General features: G+C 39.7%; 1 protein-coding gene across 2 annotated transcripts in view; it reads left to right on the plus strand.

Moving 5' to 3' along the window:
* Window positions 1-8,206, plus strand: part of Synpr (synaptoporin) — a 324,758-nt gene extending 316,552 nt beyond the window's left edge. For both annotated transcript variants that reach the window (XM_032918342.1, XM_032918343.1), the window contains 2 exons: window positions 1,293-1,484; window positions 6,546-8,206. In XM_032918342.1, the coding sequence (XP_032774233.1) occupies window positions 1,293-1,484; window positions 6,546-6,803 (450 nt within the window). In that variant the 3' untranslated portion in view covers window positions 6,804-8,206. The remainder of the gene's footprint in view (window positions 1-1,292; window positions 1,485-6,545) is intronic.
* The last annotated feature ends 17,353 nt before the right edge of the window (window positions 8,207-25,559 follow it).

A 25,559-nucleotide genomic window follows, 5' to 3' on the forward strand; every position in this document is an offset into this window, starting at 1 on the left:
GGCCTCCAAGACCTGGATGTCCCAGAGACAAGAAAATCTACATGTAGACCCAAGTGACATTGTGTGACCTTGCCTGCCAGTTATTTTTGTTTGATGAATAAAAATGCTGACAACCAATAGCTGGAGAGATTAAGATATAGGCAGGGTTTAGGGTCCCCCAGTTTAGGTGTTGGAAGAGAGAACCATGAAGGGAAAAGAAGGTGAAGGAGAAAGGAAAAGCCATCATGGGTAAGGTGAGGCATTAAAATATGGCTCTGAGTGCTAGCCAATTGGAGTTAAGAGCAGCCCAGATGAAACATAGTAAATAGTAAATAATAACTCAAGGTTATTGATAGGAAAGTAGATTCTAATAGCGTAGGGGATAGATATCTACCAAGTTCTAAAGCTGATTAAGACTTATTGTAAATATAAAGGTTCTATGTGTCTTTTATCCAGGAACTGAATGATCAAGGCATGATAGAAACTCCAGGTCAGGATTAAAAATTTCTACAACACAGGACAGCAGGACTACAAAAAGAGAGATGTTATCTCAGGGAAAAAAAAGAGCATAACATGATTATGGTAAACATAATTCTAAGCTTGTAATAATCAAAAATCTATAATAGCTAGTACTGCTCGCTACTTAATTCAGTTCCCAGCATGAAGTAGAGAGCACCTTTATTTGTTAAATTAACAAATAGATAACTGAATAAATATTGCCACCCAGAAGCCTTTGGTAATGTGCAATTGTCTCCAACTATTTGAAACTATTACACCACATGACAAAGAACTTGGGGTCAGTAGTTAGAATAGCATCATCACCTGTAGAGTTTCAGACACACTTAAACTATTCTCTGACTTATTTTATCGTATGCAAATAGGGATCCTTTGGGGAACAGGAAGATAAGGATTATAAAGTCCTTGAGTTATTACTAAGACACAGTAGGTTCTCAATAAACAACAGTAAGCTGGGTGTGGTGGCATATGCCTTTGATCCCAGCAACAGGGAAGCAGAGATAGGAGGATCTCTGTGAGTTCAAAGTCAGTCTGCTCTGTATAAGGAAACCTCAAGACAGCCAGGACTACAAAGAGAAATCCTGTCTCAAAAAACAAAACTAAATAAAAATATAATCCTTTCTCTCAAGTAATTATAAATATGGCATCTCAAAACTTTATTGCTTTTTGACAGAAGATCTAGGTCCTAATGTTAGGGAATCTTGGAATTTTCTAGAAAACAAATAAAAGTTGCCTAAATTAATAGACTTGTTTCTGGAACTCACATCTGCCTTCTTCTCCTGTGTCTCTCTGTGCAGGACTTTATCGTCACTGTAGTCTTTTCATTCTTGTGGCTGGTGGGTTCATCTGCCTGGGCAAAAGGACTGTCTGATGTCAAAGTGGCAACAGATCCCAAAGAAGTCCTGTTGCTGATGTCAGCTTGCAAGCAGCCTTCCAACAAGTGCATGGCTGTCCATAGCCCTGTCATGTCCAGCTTAAATACATCTGTGGTAAGTATTTGGTCATCCAGACATTACTTCCTGGGTCTTTATTTGATGATCAGTGATGAAGAGAAGCACCCTGAAGCTAGCCACTGTGGATGTTTCTGCCTCCAAAACTAAGCCAAGAAAAAAAAAAAAAAAAAGACAAGAAAAGAAAAAAAAAAAAAAGGATTGAAGAAGTAAGGATTACTTTAGCCTTTAAGATTTTTATTGTCAAAACCAACACACTGTAATGCTGCTGATTACAGCATTTTTAATAAGAATCCAAAAGGTTTTAGGAGTTGTAGCTCAGATAACAGTCAAGTGAAAATTCTAACCCACAGCTTATATAAAACCTAAATGTTGAGGCTGAAGGCTGCCAGAAACTAAAAAGAGGATTTGGTTAACTTGGATGTTTCCTAGAAGAAAAACTTTTTATTAAAACCACACAAAGAGTATACCAAACTGTTTAGAGAAAAAATATGCAGGCTTAGTAGGATTCAAGAGGAAATGTGCAGTTTGAAAATGTACTTAGAATAATTGTGTATCTTCTCTCTGCAGTTTAGCTGCTTGATAGCCTTACAAAAGATGCACTAAAGTAGTTGAACAATCAAATATTGTCATCAAGATTCAGACCCTTACAGGAAAGGAGAAATACTAACAGTTGGAGAGAGGCTAAATTGTATTCTAGTTTATAAGTGTAAGCAACTGTGATAGCCTGCAGAAGGAAGCTGTGTCTGACAGACAAGCTACAATGTTGGCGAAGAGAAGCATTTATCAAGGAGTGGGAGGTGCAGCCATGTTTACTAAAGGAACACCCCGCAGCAAAAGTTAAGAATAATTATCTTGGCTGCAAAGCTAAGCTGTGTCCCTGTGGCTTTCTGAAATTTGATCATGGCAAGGGTTGCTCTACTGCCCCTGGTTTTTCCATAAATCTTCCCTTCACGAGATAGGAACCATAGAAGTTAACTGTACCCTGGATCTCATGAATATTCTTGCACATTGCTGATCACACTTGTGCGTGACAACTTGGAGGTATGCATTGAGATATATAGTGATGTTTCTGTATATTGTTTGTAGGCAGTGTTATAGAAATGATTGTGAATCTGATCTCAAAATCCAAGAGAACAAATACAAAAGTGGTTGACATTGGTGGGCAATCAAGTAAATGTGCTGTTCATCAACTGCTAGCTTGATAATTCATCCCCTAGTAAGTTAGGACATCCTACAAGGCCTTGTCAGTTCCACTCATATTCTGATGAGTCTTGGACTGGAAGGGAGAATTTATCAATGAAGAATAGCATGTTCTACTACACCTACCAACCATGTGAGCAAGTGAATGGTAAGGTCTTCGGGGTTTTCACTGTGCCCTTGACAAGTACTTGCCCTGTGCCAAGGCTATGGCAGTTCTAGAAGAACAGCTCACTAAGATTGACTAAAGTGGTTTAAAGTGTTCTTTAGACCCGTGTCTAGACTAATGTCTACTCATTGCAATATACAGATTGCAAACAGAAACTGGCTCCAACTTTAGGATGAAAATGATAGGTTCTAGAAAGATCTCACGAGCCTCCTGAGGAATGAAGAAATGAGAATGGAAGAATCTGGAGGGAACCCTCAACTCCTGATGGCAGACAACCAAAATATTGTGTCTTTGAGTTGCCGGGGAGTAGGAACATTGACCTAACCTCCCACTTTCTTCCTCCAGTGGAAAAGTTCCAGGATTGACTTCAAGCTATTGGACTAAAACTTCACACCGCAAGGACAATGAATTGCATATTACTACCACAGGGCAATGGGTATTAATCAATCAACAGAGGTTTTGGAATTACAAATGTACTTGCCTTCAAGTCACATTGAGCTAGCTCAAGCAAAACCGAAAAATAATGAGAAAAGCTAGAAGTGTCACCCAAGAGTGGAATCCAGGGCTGTGAGCTGGAAAATAGTCAAGAAACTGGGCTTTTCACATTCTCTACCTCTTAGCTCTGTCTGTTATGTTATTATCCTATTCTGACAGAGTTTAGAGATTTTTCTTGTGTATATGGGAGAAGCTAGGTACCCACAGTTTGAATATATATATATACATACAAAGAAACAGCTTTGGCAAATGAGATAGCTCAGTGGGTGCAGGCGCTCACAGCCCAAGCTTGCTTAGATGATCCCCAGAACTGACAAAAAGGAAGGGGAGAACAGATACCACAAAAATCATCCAAGGAAACTGCTTAAACTAAACTTAACTCACTTGAGTCCAGTTACAAATGTCTGGTTGAGAGCTTCCCACTGGCCCCTCTGGGGTCAAGAGTCCATTGTAACTAGCTTTAGGCACTGTGTAGTCAAAGCATGGCTCACAAAACTCACCTTTGCTGGGCAAGTACAAGTTCTGAAGGAAGAACCATGTACCCACTTCAGTCTGTGAGCTCTACAGGAAAAAAGGTCGTGAAATAATAAGTATTTTCTACTGTGATAACAAAATTATTTTCTTTGACACATGTGAAGTATTTAGACATTACAGATGCAGGGAGATGATGTTAAGGATCCTGGGAAAAAGTTTCTGGATTTAACTCCTGTCATGGTAGAATGGGGTGTTACTATTTAATAAAGCTAAAGGGACAGTGTTAGGGTGGTCTTCAAGGATGGGTCCTGGCTCTACAAAGAAACAGTTGCTTGACTTTATGAACAGCAAATCAATTCTCTAAAACCTCTCTGTTGCCATCTGAAAACTGTAGACAATTATACAGTAGACTTCACGCCTGTTGACAGAATTAAAATCCCGGGGCAAACTCTTTGCATGCTGCCCAGTGTGTAGAAATGCAGAATAAGAATTACCTGAAAGAGTCAAGAACTTGGCATTCATTTCTTATATAGTGTTAAAAAAAAAAACCAGCAGAGGGAAAAGACTGCAATTTCTCAGCTTTTATCCAATCATCACTAAATATAACTACACTCTGCCCATAATTTCTACTTGTGCTTTTTCAGCTTTACTCCAGGTAACTTGATCATCATGTTTTATGGATAACCACATTTTACATCTCAGTTCTTTTTCATGTTATGTACAGGCTCATACTGTCTTTCTAATGTCCTCACACACCAGCTTAAATAAAATCTCTCCCAATTTCAAATAGAACAAATAGCAGGATTTAAAGACCCATGTGTTCCCAAATATACCAGCCAATGGGGATTTTTGGTACTTCCATGATGATTGTGACAGGAAAATGATGTCCTTGCACATCCCCAGAGAATGTTCTGAATTTTTAATTTTAAGTTGGGCCCTTTTAAAAAATGTAGTAGTAGCAAGGCAATGGAGAATGACCAAGACAGGCAAATAGACAAAATCACATCTCTAGGCAGAGTCATCCCTTTATATCAGAAGAGATCATTTTATAGTTTTTTAACCATATGTTAGCATAGACTTACAAATACAGAATTAAACCAAGGCATCTTTTTAAATGAAAAATATCCTAGTGATTGTACACATGATATAAATATTCTGTGTAAAAGTTTTGTTGGGGATTAACTAATTTGCTGATTATACAACTATGAGGAATGATTTACTTATGTTTCATATCATCCCTACCAAGCAACCTGAGGTTCTATATTACCGTTAAAGAAAACAAGAATTTGCAGTGGAAAACAAAGTGGGGGGTGAGATCTTGAGGATCAGTCTTCAATGAGATCAACTGGGAGTCTACTCTGTAATCATTTCTCAAGAATATGTCCTCACAGTAAAAGATTCTTTCCATGTCTGCAATGGTGGCACTCAACTAAACACAATTCATAGACTACTATAGAACATGATTCAAAGTCTGATTTACCATTTAGTGTTTACTAATGTGTCCAGCTTTATACACATCCACTTGAATACTCTCAGCTATCCCCCAAGACAGAAATATTACCTTCACTCCGCTGTCATTCAGCTCGCTGTCAGGGGATGCTGTGATATACCTGCTGTGAAAACACTGGACTACTTTAGTTATACCCTTGATCTAAGACCTTATGTCCCTGCATGTTGAGGTGTTGAGGATGCCAACACTACATACATACACACACAATTACGTACATGCATACATACATACATATACATACACATACATACACATACAACACACACACACACACACACACACACACATATGACACATGACACACCAGACTAACCAAGATGTCATTTTAACTAGACAATGTCACGCTGGAGTAGTAACCAAATATATTCTCCAGTGTGACCGATGTGTACAATGCTGTTGTTGCCTTGTTGTCCCCATAGGGTTGTTAGAATAGAGTGCCTCTTATGTAGTCAACCAATGACGAATGAATAACTGATATATTATGCAATTCCTAAATAAGCCTCTTGCAATCATAAACAGTTCTACCTCTGGCAAACACCTGACCCTGAGGAAGCAACACAGGTCCTGTGACTTACCAGCAAAGTTCTTGAGAAAAAGCTAAATTTGCATAGGAAATCCTCACAGCTATTTTTCTAAAAGCATTTCACTCTTCTTTATATCCTACACTCCATTCATAATATGTTGTTAGCATTTACTTCTGACGGTGAGAAGGAGAAGCACAGCCATTTAGAGATTCTGCTACTATGTGTTCAAACATGCATGTGTTCATCCATCACCTGTACCATTATGTATTCTGTGCTCTTGTGAACCAACTCATTTGGACGAGGAGTGCCTCTAGTCCTAAATAGATGGGGACCTTATCAATTAATGCACCGTTATTAAACTGAAAATACTCCATTATACATGACTTGACTCTTACTTTATACAAATTAAGAATGGCTAATCTGTGAAGATAGGGATGGCTTTGGTAAGGACTTGGACTCTGGAGCAGACAGAAAAGAGTTGAATCACAGATCTAGTGCTTACCAAGACATGTGTCCTTGAAAGAGATTATTTTCCTTACTGAATTTTGTTTCTACATTTTAATATAGGCATATAATACATGATAACACTCTTAGACTAAGGGAATCAATAGATAAAAACCCTTCATGTAGTGTCTGACATAAATCAAACAGTGGTTCCAATCGCTGTGAACAGGCTCTTCTAGAGTCCCTGTCTAGTCCTTTAACCACTTGCTCTGACTCTCCCTCAGGTCTTCGGGTTTTTGAACTTTATCCTCTGGGCTGGAAACATTTGGTTTGTTTTCAAGGAGACTGGCTGGCATTCCTCGGGACAGAGATACCTTTCCGACCCCATGGAGAAGCACTCCAGCAGCTACAATCAAGGCGGCTACAACCAAGACAGTTATGGGTCAAGTGGTGGGTACACTCAGCAGGCGAGTCTGGGGCCAACATCTGATGAGTTTGGCCAACAGCCTAGTGGTCCCACTTCCTTTAACAATCAAATATAACCGAGTATCACCCAGATTCTTCTGGTGATAGCCTCACCACCTTCCATTTCAGTAGCAGAAGAATTTTTTAAGAGTTTCAATCAATTATTAATGCGGAGAATGTTGAATGTAAATTAGAGATCTGTAGTCCTCATTAAGACAGAAGGGCCTGGGTGGTGATAAATGGGACTTAGAAATGAGATGTCATAAAGAGATACATTATTCATCACGGATGGGTAACTCGAAAGTACCTGGTTCTACACACAGACACCTTTATGGTCGCTTTGTATGTGTGGTAAAATAGTAGAAGCACTTTGTAGCCTAAAGTCTCTAGTATGTAATGTGTGTAAAGTACCATAAATAGTACTGAGTTTTCGTATGTGTTTTGATGCAACAGATATTTTACTGATTTCTAGAAGACTATTTCATGAATCGCATTGTGCATGTGTTACTATTTTTTAGTTGAAGACCTTTAAGACTGCAACTCTGTTTTAGATATTTATTCTCTACTGTTTTCACTCGATCAAAAATGTTTGTATGATTTAATGCATGAGTAAGCATTGTCTCACACAATAAATGTTTGACTGTACTTTTGGAGACTTTTCAGTTTGCATCATGAGTTTGTTAAGTGAGCATTTAAAGACATGTATGCATGTCTTTGTAGACTTTGCAAGTTTGTCTCTTTGACTTTAGCCAAGTTCTGAATGCATTAGAGCAAAGGTCTGGGAGGTTTTCCTATTTGTAGATAGTCAGTGTGACTATGGTGACTGCCCAATACTTATTTGATTAACTTAAGTAAATATTTACATTCTTGTAACTTTCTATGGTGTTTTGTGGCTCTTGTGAGCCATGACTGATAATGCCCAAGGACCCTCTGTTTGCAGAATGGCACTTTCATTGCATCCAGAGAGGCAGATTTAGACACTATAGTTTAAGTAGTATTAAGAAACATGCTATGTTGTTCTATGTGACAAGTCAAATGTTTGGTTTTGTTTATTTTTGAAACTAATATATTGTTCAATCTAATTGTTAGAAATATCAAGCTATAGCTTAACAGAATTACTAATTTAGATTTGTGTATACATAAATTAAGAATGGCTTTTGTCACTTTATTCCCAAAGAGGGTTCTCATGAAAGACTCTCCAGAACATATTCCTTATCAAGAAAATGCCAATCTTCATTTCTTTATTCTAACTCGATTGAAACAAGAAGTCCCAACAGGAAGGACAAGCTAAGCACCTGTGTTTCTAGATAAAGTTGTAAGTGATGTACAAATTGTTTGTGTGATCTGTGGTGTTGGAAACAGTTTAGCACAAAATATCCTGTGTCTTAAATATTATCTGTAACTAGTTTCTTAACTCCTGTTGGATAAATCTGTATTGTGATATCTATTTGACCTCAATAAAGTTATTGCATACAAACTGGCTGAGCAATGAAGAATCATAACTATAGGATCCTGTTGGCTTTAACCATGAGAGAATAAATGTTAAATGCAATTCTTCTAACATCCATGCCCCTGTCTCCTGCCCTCCACCCCCAGACACACACACACACACACACACACACACACACACACACACACACACACACACACACACTTGCATCCTGTTCCTAGTATTCTTTGTTTAGTTAACCTTTCACCTGTTCTGACCACCCAAGTCCTTATCACAGCTCAGCTCAAGTCAAGGATGAAATACTGATCTGATAAAGTAGAAACAGGCTCTCTAATAAGAAGCCCACATTCTGTTAGGAGAGATCTCTGTAAGCATATTGACACCCTTGATACACTGTTTGTGAAAGAGGCACAGAAGCATCTGTCTGATCCAGCCAGGGAGAAAAATAAAAGAGCTTCAGACCTAGGCACTACCCAACTAAAGGAGGACCAGGCTGAAAGAAAGAGGCACAGCCAAGTAGAATCAGGCAAATGTTAGCTCTGATCTGATCTAGGAGGCAGGAGTGGTTGAGCTTCTATAGCATAAACACTAAGGGAGGCTTCACAGCAGGTGAGCCTACCTATAGGTGCAGGAATTAAAACTACTTGGAAGCCGTCATAAGGCCTCTCTCTTTATCTGAAAGAATTTTAAGGAAAGCACTGTAGGATTTGGGGTAGGGGTGGGGACAGAGAGACACCATGAGATTGGTGTTTTGAAACGTGTTTTAAACAGATCTCAAAAATATATAGTGTGGAAAAAGATTTGTAAGTAGAGATAAGAGAAAAAGACTTCCTGGTACCTTGGAAGTAAAATTTAGCCCTAAACACTGCTTCACAGTGGGTGGGGGGTGGTAGGTGGAGCTGACTGTCATCCAGTCCATGTCTCTTCTGCCCTGTTTCTTACGTTACAAGCTTAGACAGCTTCTTAAAGCCCAGTGCAGGAGGAGAAAGTGGCCTCTCCTTCATATATAGTCGTGAGCTCTCCAAAGCTCATACCCCGTGATAACAGACTATCTGTCACAGGCCCAAAGCTCTTTGGGGCTCTGACCAATAGAATTCCATGACTGAGATACAGACATGCTTTCACAGGCCAGTGCAGCATCACAATAAAGGGCTGCCTTAATTAAACAGGGATTTCACTAAACTGGCTTAGTCCTTTGGCCTTTATGGAGGAAGAGAAAGAAGGAATAATCAGAATCATCCATAGGCCTGGGATTACCAAGATTGAATGTGGATTCTCAGGTTCACTGCTCATTGGTGGTGTCAAGATGTTAACTGACTTGCTTTCTGGGAGAGTTGAAGAACACAGGTAGGAAGAGGGTTCTGGTGAACAGACCACCTAAGTTAGACTTCCCACACTGACATTTTCCTGCCTCCTCTTTCCTCCCCAGTGATTTCTCCAAAGCCTTAGGACTCTTCCATAGCCATAGTCTGTAAGTGTAAGAAAGATAATGCTGTGGAGACCATCTGGGGTGGTGGGGGCTCGGCAAACGCACCTGGGCAAACATTTAGCATCTCATTCTTTCAGTTGCCCTTTGTCACTGGGGGTAAGAGTAGAAAGTCAGATTGATACTATGATGAATAGAGCACCTCCTGACACGTAATGTGCGATGTCCAAATGTGGGGTCTCTGAAGTCAGGCTCTGGAGCCTGGGACATAAGCAGCTGGCTTGAGTGGGATGCTGGGAAGCCGGTCAAGGTGATGAATGGGAGAATGAGATAAAGGAAGAGCAAAACAAATCAAAGAAGCAACAACAATAGATGGGTGGATCCCATGGTGCCACTGGAGGAGGCAGAGGAATCTCAGCCCCACCACGGTCTCAGAGCAGTGTTGCTCTGGAATTTTCCATCAAGAAATAGGAAGTGGGATGGGGTGTAGCTCAGTCAGTAACTACTCATATAAAGAGCAGAGTTCCAGTCCCAGAATGCACAAAACAAGTGGAGTGTGGAGGTACACACTCATGATCATAGCAGTGTGGAGGTAGAAATGGCCAATCCCCGAGGCTCTGGGGCCAGTCAGCCTAGCCTAGCACAGGAGGTCAGTCAGCCTAGCCTAACACATGAGGTCCACCCATCCAAACCTAGAACATGGAGCCAGTCAGCCTAGGCTAACACATGAGGTCAGTCAGCCTAGCCTAGCACAGGAGGTCAGTCAGCCTAGCCTAGCCAGACGGCCTAATCTAACAAAATGACTGTCTCAAAAAGCAAGGTGAAAAAGCAGAACACCTGAGCAAAAGATAGTCTGCTGATGAGCATTGGTAGCCATGGCCGCTCTCCAACCTCCACATAGATGTTTATGCTCGTGCACACGCACAACCCTCCCCACACAAACGATTATTCTAATTGCAAAAGGTACTTTGAGATTAGAAAAATAAGAAGTGGGGTTTTAATCTACCCACATCAACCCCCACTGGTAGAGTCTGCCCACTGAAGGTGACTTTACATGACAGGTGTTCCTGCCAGTAGAAACTAAACACTTCAGACCATGTACCAGAGACAAGACACAAATCCTTCCATGACCCCTTTCAATTCCTGGAAAACTGAGAGTGAAGAGGGGAAACAGAAATCCTGGGAGGCACCTGTATGATGAAGATTGTTGTCAACGTGAGCAGGAACTATCCTCCAAGCTGTGGCTGGTGTCAGAGGCTCATGATGGAAAACCAGTACAAAGGGCCACAGCGCCTTCTTCACTGGTCACTGCCATTACTGCTATCACTCAGTCTATGAAGTAGGGTTGCAAATGTTCCCCACATAGGCTGGCGATATGAGATGATCTGGTTGCGTGTGGAAAAAAAGCTACTGAACTGTGTGATACTCAGTTCTTTAAAGTGATTGGCTGTGCAAAGTTGAATTAAGTAATAAAATGAGAATGGACTTCAAGCCAATAGAAGGTTGAAATTTTTACAGCCCAAAGGGATTCTTGGAGTTTACCTAAAGATCAAAGACTCAGACAACAGACAAGTAAGACATATAGGATTCTCAATGATAAATTTGATTGGTGCTACTGATAAAAGAAATGAGGGTTGGGGAAAGAGAATGTGAAGCCTGCTGAGGTACCTGAGGAGATGGTGTTAAGCCGAGACTTGAAGGGAGACCTAGGCTTAAGGGGAACACGTCAGGGCAAAGAAAAGTGTACTGGGGAACATAAGGTGGGCGAATGGAAGCAGTTAATGCCTTGAAATTCAGGAAATTCAAGTCTAGTGCAAGGGAAGAGGCAGAGATGGAAATTAAGAGTTGAGAAGACCAAGATTATAAAAGGCCTTGGACATGGAAAGAGACTTTGTTTAAAGAGAGAAGCAAGAATCATGGGACTTCTGCCAGTGGGACCCAATTTAATTTCTCTAGCTGCTTTCTGGTTTTAACATTGTACTATGTACAGTTCAACACCAGGAGAAGAATCCCGGGGATTCTATATTATTTTTTCAATTTCTTGTAAATGGGAATGCTGAGCACAGGCTAATCCATTCACCAATCCATTCAGCAACTGTTTACCGAGCTCCCGCCGCATGCCGAGCGCGACTGAGTACAACACGTTTACGTTTCAGATAGATTTGATTTGGAGAAGATAGGCCATATCTCTGTACTTGTGAGTTGATATCCTAGTGTTGGTCACGCAGGGCATAAACAGATAAGGAAATGAGATATCAAATAATTACAGAAGTGTTAGAGGAAGACAGCAATGTATGCACCCCCACTGGATCCTAGATAATAATGTAAGGTGAGGACCCCATCAGCTTTCAGCAGGGACTTGAGTAGACGTCACTCTATGTGCTCACAGTAGAAAAGTCATTTATATAGAGTAGCTTGTGTTGAACCAAAGTCATAGCATCTTTGATTTCATTTGTTCATCCAAAAGGCCTACAAATTGTACTTTCCCCATGTGAAACTGAGTATCTGAGTCGAATTCCTCCAGGAGGAGACCGAAGTCAACAATTCAAGTGCAGGTAAGGGCTTCAGAATGAGACACAAAAAAAGGCAGATTGAGAAAATGTTCATTCAGGACATAATCACTGTGGCCAGGTTTCATTCCATGAAAGAACATGGAAGCCAGTGCAGTAGCCCAACTGAGAAGAAAAGAAGCTATGGCTGCTTAGGAGGTCTGACAACTTCCCTAACACATTTGTGTCACCCCATTCCTAGGCTATAGTCAATAGAGAAAAGTCCAAACGGTGTCTCAGGTGTTAATAGCTGAAAGCCAAGAAGCCAGAAAGCCAGAAAGCCAGGGAGCCAGGATGCATGTAATGGTTAGTTCTGAAAAGACATAAATGAACCATGAGAGTGTCTGCTGCCACTGATGTTCTACCAAGCTAAATAGCAATGTCTCAATCAACTCGAGATCAGGAAAAACAATGTTAATGTAAATCCCTTTTTCTCTCATCTCTAAAAGGTAGTTTCTCTATCTAGTCTACTTCTTTATTTGAATTTATTATAGTTGCCTTTATGTGTAATATAATTTTAATAACACCTATAAAGTAGTGGCTAGCACTACTGAGTATGCAGAATGAGCTAGCCACTGGGCTAACATATGTATTTAACCCCAACATGAGTCTAAAGATGCTGGTGCTCTTCCTATATAATAGTTCAGAAAAACAACTTTCGAAACAGCCAGGGAGTAGCAGCATCCTTGTGAGCACCTTCACTAACAAAAATAGTCCTTAATTGCTACTATCTGCTGAGCGTTGCTCTGTACAGGAACCTTATTTAACACTGTGGATGTGCTATCCTGGTTAATGCTCAGAAAGAATGCAAAATACAATAGCAGTTTGTACTGCCTGCGTAAGTGAGAAAACTGCTATTACTAAAGTTTATGTAGCCCGTTAATCATCCTGGAGATGAATGCATCCAAAACTCCTTGATGTAAGGCACCCTTCTAGACACTCTAGAAAAGTCCCGCCATTCTATACATCTTCCATGGTTTGCCTGTAGGACAAAGTCACAATCAACAAAGACAGCCTCTCAAGTCCTAGCTAGTAGCTGAAAGGAAAGCTTCAACCATACACCAGCATGGACAACTGAATGAATGAGTTCCACCCTTAGGACTGCCGAAGGCCCAGCTGAACTAAAAATGTTTCACCTGTGTGAATGGAGCCTGGGGCTTTCCTAGCTTTAATACTCGCCTAAGTGCCACTTCAGACCTGCCAGCAGCACTTTATTTCCAGGGTAACCATGGATTCTCTTATCCCAAATGGTAACTGACCCCTGCAATACATAAGACTAAGGCGAAGATAACCGAGCACAGATGAACTGCCTTCCTGGGACTCTTCGGCTCCTCTGAAATTAAGTCTCGCTGAGCGTGTCCTTTAAATGAGTAAGTCTCTACGGTCTGTACTCTGCTTTATTTAGGAAAACAATTGAGATTTATTTACCTAAAAGGTGTCCTAGTGATGGTGGAGAGGTGGCCTTCCAGCATTTAGACATCCATGCAGCAATTGCTTGACCTCTACAACATTTGAGGATCTAATTGATAAAACCCTGTATGCTCACAGGCCTCTGTCAACTGAAGAGGCCTCTCCTCACTTCCTGGAGCCATCCCCATTTGACCTTTCACCTCCCTCCTCATGACTTTGGTGAGCACAAGAAAAGCAAACACTAAATCGTTTCCATATTTTAAATATCAGTCCCCTTCTTTTCTGTAAACTGGCCTTTCTCACGATAATTTCTTCCTTCAGCTTTTTTCATACTATCAGTCTTAACCTCATTGGTCCCCACAGTTGTTTTACTTTAGAATTTCACAGTCCCAGTGTCTGACAAGATGACTAAAGATTCCTACTCATTTTACATGTCCTTCATTAACCTTACTATCTAAATGATCCTATGACTTTTATTAAAATTTTACCATTGTAAGCCCTTTCCACCAAGCTTGGCAGTGTGTCACCTTAGCCGCTCATGGGGAACACATTTTTCACACAGGCAACTGCCTCAGATGATACTTGTGGTCAGATCTTTATCTTGAGAACTCGGGACTACACAACATCCATAGACATTAATAACCACAGTCATTGCTATTACACGTAAGTGGATCATACATTTTCTGAGCAGAAATGTGTATTAGCTTCATGGCAGACCTTGGCTTCACGGCTCAGAGCAAATTCTGTGGATCCTAGGATAGTCCCCAAACGTCTCTGAGCCTCCAACTCATCTGTATAAATGGCTGTCAAAGAGAAGCAGCCATCCTCCAGGCTTGCTGTTGACTTAACCAAAAAGATCCAAGTCCTACCTCAGAAGGAAGAGCAGAGCATCTCTGTCCCAGGTCACTGTCCTCTCACCTCATTCTCTCTTTTTAGAAATCATTTAGGCCACTAGGGATTCGGTACAACTTACCTGCTCCCCCTTACCTGGGGGTAGGTATTTAAACCTCAAGCATCTGGTTCCTCTTTAAATTTCATTAAATTTCTTATTTTCTATCACACACTCTCACACACACACACACACACACAATATATATATATATATATATATATATATATATATATATATATATTTCTTCTAATGGCTGACCGATATGCTTTCACATGGATACTTGATATGCTTTCATAGTCTACTTGACAGTACTAGGTGGTGGGTCTAAAAAGATTATACCATTGGACCCATCTCACATGGGAGGTTTATTATTAAAAAGGAGAGTGCCCAGAGGCAACCTCTGGAGGGAGAAGAGAGTGGGGACAGAGAGAATGTGATTTTTATTGGGGCCATGGCACATGTACAAAGGGACATGTGACAGGTTCAACAATATGCCACCTCTTGGGCAGCTAGAGATAATGTGTCTTGTCCCAAGTTTCCTGGAAAGCTGACTCCCAGTTGTCAAGGAGCTCTCTGTGTATGTTCCTGATTGCTAGTACAACTACTTAAGTGCGTTTTGGTGTGGGGGAAGTAAGGTCAACCTTGTGAAGAAAAAAGTGGAATGGAGAGCGAGGTTCCACAGGTTCCTGGGACTCCTGGAAAAGTCCTGACCTGCCTCACATAGGATTAGATCTAAGATGGCTCCCAGAACACTGGTGAGACCGCAAAAGGAACCAAGGCCAGGGCAGTGACTGCTTCCTCCTATCATCCCAGAAGTTGTAACCAGTGACAATGCTTTCCCTCCCCCATTCATCCCTCTTCTCCCCACCCTCCCCTTCCCCCTAGTGTATTATCACATCAGGCATGGCTTTCATTAGAACATGGTGACAGTGTGGTGAGATACAATTGGCTGAGGATTTAGGGGCTTGGGATTGGCTCAGCACTGTATATAATATTATATACCATGCAGTAAACTCAGATCTGCACCCTAATGCTGGTCTACAGAATCTGATTCCAAGGATTAGTCATATGAATCCATTGTTTCTCAACCCTCATCCTTGGTCTTGTTCCCACATTGAGGAGGGGGATACATTGCTCACAAGTGTGCACACAAACAAACATACATGCACACAGATGTAATTTCTTTTTACCTCCCCTTTATCTCCTCATCTCTCAGCAAGGCTGTTACCCTTCTGCAGTCTCTATCTCTGGGAATCAAAGAATCACTAACAATTCCACAGTCAGTTATGACACATGAATTATTTTATCCATCCATAACCTAACTTCCCATTTTCTCATAAGCCCCAGATTCATCCTTCCATCTATTGTCCACTTCTTGCTGCCTCTGAACATTTCTATAACTCCACATAACCCTCCAGGAAAGCACTGTCTCTAAACATGGTGGGAACTACCATTCTGTGACTTTCTAGTCCCCTACCCCACCCCACCCCACACCCCATAGCTCCTACAGCTTCCTTTCCATGATTCAGGGCTCAGTACTTGTCACTCCCTCTTCTGGGAAAAGACTCAGCTTGAATGCCACCAGAGAAATGTTTCCTGGTCTCACTACTTAATGTCATTCCCAAGCTAACCCGCCATCTATGCTACCCCATAACATATCAGACTTCTTTTTATCATCATCAGTAATTTTCATGCTTGTTATTACATGTTGCTCAAACATCAATTTCTTTGTCAAGTTTAATGATTTAGTCTCACTCAAGTACAAGTATAAGAAGGCGAGCACACTATGTGTAGCTATTGGCAGAGTGCCTGGTATGTAGTTGGCTCTCAATATGTGTTGGTTTATTGATGCCAAATGATGACTGGCTCTGAGAATGAATGAGCAGATGGGTAAATAAAATCATAGAAAGTGAAACTTTCTCCTAAACCACAAAACTAAAGAGATGTCTGTCTCCAAAGTGTGTACCCCCCCCCAAAATAATGCTCATTTCAAATCAGATTCTTGAAGGATATTCTTGGTCACCAAGTGTCAATAACTGTCAGGTAGAGAGAGGTACCCACATGTCTGCTAATCTCTGGTGGTTGTTTCTTAGGTGCTTTGTGTTCCTGAAAACCCACAAGGAGATGCTGCCTTCAAACAGTGGGGTTTACTCGGGCAGACCACCCAGGTAACAATTTGTCACTATGACAGGCATGGAGGAGTTCAAGGAAATTTGCTGACACCCTACCTCCATAAGTCATATCCCAGAAGGGCATACATTTTGTTAGGGAAATTAGAATCCCCCAAATAGATTCTTCAGTATATTAATACCTCCATTGAGCTCAAGATTGGATATTTCTGTTTACAACTTGGTTATCTTTATTTGTGTCTGTCCAATTTCAAACATGCCAAGAGAAAGACATATTGCCAGCTATTTTTGAGTTTCAAAAGAATAATTTCATCACATTGGATTTTTTTTAAACCCTGGATAATGTGATAAGACAGTGATCCAAAATAGAGTAAAATAAGATCTCTAATAATAATAAATCTTTTTGATATTCTAGAAACCCAAATCTGTCCAGGTTAAACCACATTCTCTTCACATGGAAGCTGGTAGGAATTTAAGGCTCAGTGGTGATGCTTCATGCAGGTTAGGCTCAAATTCCAACATCAACAGAGAAAAATCTCTCACTTAGTTTGAAAAAAAAAAGTGTGCTGGAGACATAACCTGAGAAAAATGAAGGTCTAAGGGAAGAGCAGGCACTCGAAATCTCTGGAGAAAGGCAGAAGAATATACAAAGAGACAGGTCACAGAGAAACTAACTGCTGGGTCAGAGGAAGGGACAGCCAATAACTGCACCATAACACCAACAAATGCTCAAAACACTGCCAATTACAGAAGGAAGCTGGGCTACGGTGGCTCTCATTCCCAGACATCCAGGAAATGGCTCATTAGGAGGCAGGTAGCAGGCACACAGCCTTTAAGAGGTCCCCAGTGGAGAGGGAGAGGATGCCAATCACTCTGTCTGGTCTCCATTGGATAACTATTTGAAGAGCTGTGCATTTGCTCTGTGCCTCATGCCCTAAAGGATTGGAGACCATCTTGATTCTGTATGCAAATCATGCAAGGATTTTTCTTGAGAAAGAAGGAATGTACCAAATTCAGGCTAAGGTGCTTAAAATTAGAAAAATATAAAAGAACAGGACTCGACAGATGGTCATAGAAATAGGAAGGTAATTTCCCTCCACCTACGTCTTTATATATTTAGTTTATAAGGCATGTAAAACATCATTTATTCAAAAATAATTGAATTTGAATGTACACATTTAAAGGTTGTATACTCTCCCTTTTAGATGATGGTGAACATAAGCTCTTAATCTCCTAAGTGGCCATTTCAGGGAACCAGAACTGGGTTTTCCATACTGGGCAGACAGCGCCTTCAATCTTCTTGTCGAACATCTGTCTTTAAGCTGAGATGAGTATTCTTGACAATCTCTTCACCCAGTGGGCATTAAATTCCTACATTAAAAATCCATGGATTAACCAAACACGTTCTAGACAGGTCTTTTAAATGAGCAGTGGATTAGTAATAGAAATAAGCCTAAAATTTTGTTTCCCCTCTTATGTTAATTGACAGGCTAACAGACGCTCTGTATATGAGTGTGTTGGCTGTGCCACTGTGATTGCACTGCATGCCTTATTCATGAGAGAGGCCACAGACTGCTCCAGTGATCATCCGAGCAAGTTTCTGTGCCTCATAAGTGTTAGAAAATTCCACATAATGACAGCCACCAGTTAAAGGCTCTCCTGGCCCCACAGTGCATTGGAAGATAATTTAAGCCTACACCAATAAAATGTTCAACATCCTTATTCAGAAACTTAATTTCACTACCTCAGACAGGCACGGAAGTGCTTTAGGCCATCTGCTGGCAACTCCACTGTGCAGGGTAAAGACAAGCACACGATTTCCAATTGTCTTTGCTCATGACCAGCCAAGAAGAAGCAGGCCAGCACTGACTAGCTCTGGTAACAAACCCCCCAAAACTTTCATTAAAAGTAAACAAATCTCCTAATGGAGACATTATTACATAAACTATATAAACAAGACGGCCCAGTTCTGATATGTATGGTTTCCATAAAACCTGAAATTCCTCTAGTTTGGTATGCTACCAGGTTTCACTGAAAAGATTCTGAACCAGAGCAGATTATGTTTGATCACAACAGAGAGGGGTAAGAAGACTGGATGGAGATAGGCTGAGGATTGCATAACTTCATGTGTAGATAGTTAAACAGATGATTATACAGTTATGACTACATAGACTCTGAATGTAAAGGGTTAGACAAGAATACCATGGAGTTCCATGCACGTAGATTCTATTATGAAGAATCTCTGTTATTGCCCAGAGCTGAAATCAAGTCGCCAGAGAACTGACAGACCTGAGAGCAGAAGAAAGACCAACACTTCTGCTCCGAGGGACAATTGGAAACACTGTGCTTGTCTTTATTCTGGAGCCTTAAGAACACAAAAAGCCCAGAGGAGTCTGTGACAGGACCCTTCTGGTTTCTGCCTGTATCCAGAGCTGAACCGGTCCCAGAGCTCTCTGTACCCAAATCCTATGGGGGAGACAGCTGGACTTTAAGAAGTGTAGACAATCCTGAGAGCTCAGGGGAGACCACCACTTCTGCTTACATTCCTGGCACAAGAGGAACCCGCACAGAGCCCTCTGGACACAAGTACCTAGGAGAAGTCAGGGGCAGGAACCTTCCACTTTCTACATAAGCCTAGAGCTGATGGTACCACAGCTCTCTATACCTAGACCTCTCTGGGAGAAAATGTCGTCAGGAGTGCTGACACATAGGCTTACAGGAGGGTCAAACCACTGTCAGAGACAGCAAGACAAGTTAACACCTGAGACAACCAGATGGTGAGAGGTAAACATAGAAACCTAAGCAACAGAAACTACGACTACTTGGCATCATCAGAGCCCAGTTCTACCACCAAAGAAAATACTGGATATCCAAACACACTGGAAAAGCAAGATTTGCATTTAAAAGCACATCTCATGATGATGATAGAGAACTTTGAGAAGGACATAAATAACTCCCTTAAAGAAATACAAGAAAACGTAGGTAAACAAGTAGAAGTCTTTAAAGAGGAAACACAAAAATTCCTTAAAGAATTGAAGGGAACTACAAACAAACAGGTGAAGGAATTGAATAAAACCATTCAAGATCTAAAAATGGAAATAGAAACAATAAAGATATCACTAAGAGAGACAACCCTGGAAATAGAAAACCTAGGAAAGATATCAGGAATCATAGACACAAGCATCACAAACAGAATACAAGAAAAAAAATTATCAGGGACAGATTATTCCATAGAAAACATTGACACAAGAATCAGAGAAAATGTAAAACACAAAAAGTCCTAACCCAAAATATCCAGGAAATCCAGGACACAATGAAAAGATCAAACCTAAGGATAATAGGTATAGAAGACAGCGAAGATGCCCAACTTAAAGGGCCAGTAAATACCTTCAACAACATTATAGAAGAAAACTTCCCTAACTTAAAGAGATGTCCATAAATATACAAGAAGCCTATAGAACTCCAAATAGATTGGACCAGAAAAGAAATTCCTTCCATCACATAATAGTCAAAACACCAAATGTATAAAACAAAGGGAGAATATTAAAAGAAATAAGGGAAAAGGCTCAAGTAAAATATAAAGGCAGACCTATCAGAATTACAACAGACTTCTCAACACCGATTATGAAAGCCAGAAGATCCTGGGCAGATGTCACATAGACCCTAAGAGAACAAAAATGCCAGCACACGCTACTATATCCAGCAAAACTCTCAATTAACATAGATAGAGAAACCAAAATACTTCATGATAAAACCAAATATATCACAATATCTTTTCACAAATCCAGTCCTACAAAGGATAATACATGGAAAATTCCAAAACAAGAAGGAAACCTTGGAAAAAGCAAGAAAGTAATCTTGCAACAAACTCAAAAGAAGAGAGCCACACAAACATAATTCCACCTCTAACAACAAAATAAACAGGAAACAACAATCACTATTCTCTAATATCTCTTAACATCAATGGAATCAATTCCCAATAAAAAGACATAGACTGACAGACTGGACATGGAAAGAGGACCAAGCATTTTACTGCATAAAGGAAACACACTTCAGAGACAAAGACAGACACTACCTCAGAGTAAAAGTCTGGGAAACAATTTTCCAGGCAAATGGTATAAGAAACAAGCTAGAATAGCCATTTGAATATCGAATAAAATTGACTTTAAACCAAAAGTTATCAAGAAAAGGTAAGGAAGGTCATTTCATATTCATCAAAGGAAAAATCCATGAAGATGAATTTTCAAATCTGAATATCTATGCTTCAAATGCAAGGACACCTACATTCATAAAATAAACCTTACTAAAGCTCAAAGAGCACATTGCAGCTCACACAATAACAGTGGGAGACTTTAACATCCTACTCTCATCAATGGACAGATTATGGAAACAGAAACTAAACAGAAATAGAATAACTTCTGTATTATATGGAATACAGAAGCTATGAACCAAATGGATTTAAAAGATATTTATAGAACATTTCATCCTAAAACAAAAAAATGCACCTTCTTCTCAACACCTCATTGTATCGTCTCTAAAACTTAGCATATAATCGTTAACAAAACAAGCCTCAACAGATACCAGAAGATTGAAATAATCACATACATCCCATCAGATTGAAGGCTGTTCTTCAATAACAACAGAAAGCCCACGCAAACATGGGAGCTGAACAATGCTCTACTCAATGATACTTGGTGAAGGAAGATATAAAGAAAGAAATTAAAGACTTTTTGAAATATAATGAAAATGAAGGTACAACATACCCAAACTTATAAGACACAATGAAAGCAGTGATAAGAGGAAAACTCATAGCTCTGAGTGCTTCCAAAAAAAAAAAAAGGAGGAAGGACACACTAGTAGCATGACAGCACAGGTAAAAACTCTAGAACAAAAAGAAGTAAACATACCCAAGAGGAGTAGACAGCAGGAAATAATTACACTCAGGGCTGAAATCAACCAAGTAGAAACCAAAAGAACTATACAAAGAATCAACAAAACCAGGAGCTGGTTCCTTGCAAAAATCAACAAGATAGAAATATCCTTAGCCAATGTAAGCAGAGGGCACAGAGAGTGTATCCAAATTAACAAAATCAGAAATGAAAAGGGAGACATAACAACAGATTCTGAGGAAATTAAAAAAAAATCATCAGATCCTACTACAAAAGCCTTTATTCAACAAAACTGGAAAATCTGGATGAAATGGACAATTTTCTAGACAGATACCAGGTACCAAACTTAAATCAGGATCAGATAAACCATCTAAACAGTCCCATAACCCCTAAAGAAATAGAAGCGGTTATTAAAAATACCCCCCCAGAAAAAGCCTAGAACCAGATGGTGAACCCATCGTGGTACAGAATTCTATCAGACCTTCATAGAAGACCTAATATCAATACTTTTCAAAGTATTCCACAAAATAAAAACAAAGGAAAACTACCCAACTCCTTCTATGAACCCACAATTATGCTTATGCCTAAACCACATAAAGACCCAACAAAGAAAGAGAACTTCAGACCAATTTCCCTTATGAATATCGATGCAAAAATACTGAATAACATTCTCACAAACCGAAACCAAGAACACATAAAAATGATCATCCATCGTGATCAGACAGGCTTCAACCCAAGGATGCAGAGGCGGTCCCATATACAGAAATCAATCAAAGTAATCCTCTATATAAAATTTCAAAGAAAAATCCACATGATCATCTCATTAGATGCTGAGAAAGCATTTCACAGAATTCAATACCCTTTCATGTTAAAAGTCTTGGAAAGATCAGGAATTCAAACCCCATAGTAAAAGCGATATACAGCAAACCAGTAGACAATATCAAACTAAATGGAGAGAAACTTGAAGCAATCCCACTAAAATCAGGGACTAGACAAGGCTGCCCAATTCCTCCCTACTTTGTCAATATAGTTCTCAAAGTCCTAGCCAGAGCAATCAGACAACAAAAGGTGGTCAAAGGGATACAAATTGGAAAGAAAGAAGTCCAAATATCACTATTTACAGATGATATGGTAGCATACTTAAGTGATCCCAAAAGTTCCACCAGAGAACTACTAAGCCTGATAAACAACTTCAGCAAAGTGGCTGGGTATAAAAATAACTAAAACAAATCAGTAACCTTCCTCTACTCAAAAGATACACAGGCTGAGAAAGAAGTTAGTGAAATGACACCCTTCACAATAGTCACAAATAACAAAATACCTCAGTGTGACTCTAACCAAGCAAATGAAAGATCTGTATGACAAGAACTTCAAGTCTCTGAAGAAAGAAGTCGAAAAAGATATTAGAAGATGGAAAGATCTCCCATGTTGATGGGTTGGCAGGACTAATATAGTAAAGATGGCCATTTTACCAAAAGCAATCTACAGATTCAATGTAATCCCCATCAAAATTCCAAGTCAATTCTTCATAGAGTTAGAGCAATTTGCAAATTCATTTGGAATAATAAAAAACCCAGGATAATGAAAACTAACCTCATCAATAAAAGAATTTCTGGGAGAAACACCGTCCCTGACCTCAAGCTGTATTACAGAGCAATAGTGATAAAAACTATATGGTATTAGTACACAAACAGACAGATCAATGGAATGGAATTGATCTAGAAATGAACCCACACACCTATGGTCACCTGATCTTTGACAAAGGAGTTAAAAACCATCCAGTAGAAAAAAGAAAGCATTTACAACAAATGGTGCTGGTTCAACTGGAGGTCAGCATATGGAAGAATACAAATCGATCCATTCTTATCTGTTTGTACAAAACTTAAGTCCAAGTGGATCAAAGACATCCACATAAAACCAGATACACTTAAACTAATAGAAGAAAAGTGGGGAAGAGCCTCGAACACATGGGCACTGGGGAAAATATCCTGAACAAAACACCAATGGCTTATGCTCTAAGATAAAGTATCGTTAAATGGGGCTTCATAAAATTGCAAAACTTCTGTGAGGCAAAGGACACTGACATTAGGACAAAAGGGCAACCAACAGATTGGGAAAAGATCTTTACCAATCCTACATCCAGTAGAAGGCTAATAACCAATATGCGCAAAGAACCCAAGGAGCTATTGAGAGATGATGACTTCTGGGAGAAGAGTCTGTTTACCTTTAAGGGCTGCTCAAGGAGGGAAACCAAACTCCAATGGCCCCTCACTCATGAGTATATGGGCAACACAAATTGAACTCAGAAATATATATATGTATATGTATATGTATATATACATATATATTTACATTTATATATATACATATGTATGGACATGAGGTGGAAGATGGGGAGTGCATACTGGTTTATATGGAGTTTGTGGGAGATAGGGGGTGAATATGATCAAAGTACATTGCATTAAACTCTCAAAGATTAACAAAAATATGTTAAAAATAAAAATATTATATTAAGGTGTTTTATAAGCAATTACACACATGTCCAAATTATCATTGTTAAATACTGTCAGGAAAGAAACTGAGGAGCCAAGTGGAAATTTATAAAATAACGAAAGCATTCTCAACATTGGAAGGCATGAAAAAGGAAAAAAATTAGGAAATTGAAGTAAAACCACATAAAATATACAATATAACCTTTTTTTTAAAAAAAATACAGAGCCTTGAGGGGAACCTGAGAGACTATAAAACTGTAACTCAATTATAATTTTGACATATCACCAAAATCCTGGAGACAAAAAGAATAGTATTTTAGTGAAAAATACTAGAAAAAAAATGACTGCTAATTCCCCCAAATTTAATAAGAAACCTAATGTTATTAGTGCCACAAGTTGAAAAGATCAGAACATACTAAGACATACTCAAAGTTGAAACTGAATATAGCAGTGTTGGCTAGTTTTATGGCAACTTGACACAATCTAGGGTCATGTGGGAAAAGGAAACCTCAACTTTTAAAAAATGTCCCCAAAGAATTGTCTATGGAAAGCTTTTAGTGCTCTTTCAGGATTGTTGTGGGAGGAACACTCTCACTGTGGGTGATATCACTCCAGGACCAGTCAGGAATGCCAACCCTTCCCCCCACAAAATACAAAACAAACAAACAAACAAACAAACAGGCTAAGCAAGCCAAGGAAGCTGTACTCTTTCATATCTGCTGCATCAGCTCCTGCCTCCCAGTTCCTTCCATGTTTGAGTTCCTGCCTTGACTTCTCTCAGTGATGGACTGTGATGTGGATCTATAACCTGAAATAAACCCCTTCCTCCACAACTTTCTTTTGGTCATGATGCATAATCACAGCAAAAGAAACCCTAAGACAGTAATGAAACTTTGAAAGTGGAGAAAAAGAAACAATATATGACTGGAACAGAAAGAAACAGAAAATGTCAATATATACCTCATCAGAAACTATGGGGCTCAGAAGGAACATGGGACTTTTTTAAAAAATATTGAAAAGAACATATGAGCACTAAATCCTCTTAACATATATAAAGATCCTTTAGGAATAAAGACAAGGTCTCTAGTGAACTGGTATGATTATTAAAAGGGTAACCAATGGATTTTTAAATTATTTTTGAATTTTATTGCATAGGAGGGAGCTCATGTCTAGTCAAAGTTCAATGGCTTGGGAGGCCATAAAAACTAAAGGTGAACTTAATACATTTATGTTACTAATTTTACTTGGGATCTGTGGTGGTTTGAATACATGTGGCTCTTGAGAAGTGGCACTGTTAGGAGGTATGGCCTTGTTGGAATAGGTGTGACCTTGCTGGAGGAAGTGTGTCGCTATGTAGGCAGACTTTGAGGCCTCTAGTGCTCAAGTGCAATTGTGGAAGAGACCCTCCTTTGTATCAAGATATCAAAGTCCCAACTCCTTCAGTACTGTGTCTGCCTGCATGCTGCCATGCTTCCTGCTATCATGATAATGGACTGGACCTCTAAAACTGTAAGCCCAAATTAAAAGTTTGTATTTTAAGAATTGCCTTGGTTGTATCTCTTCACAGCAATGAAATCCTAATTAACAGACAGTCAA

Source organism: Rattus rattus, chromosome 12, assembly GCF_011064425.1.
Source record: "Rattus rattus isolate New Zealand chromosome 12, Rrattus_CSIRO_v1, whole genome shotgun sequence".
NCBI lineage: Eukaryota > Metazoa > Chordata > Mammalia > Rodentia > Muridae > Rattus > Rattus rattus.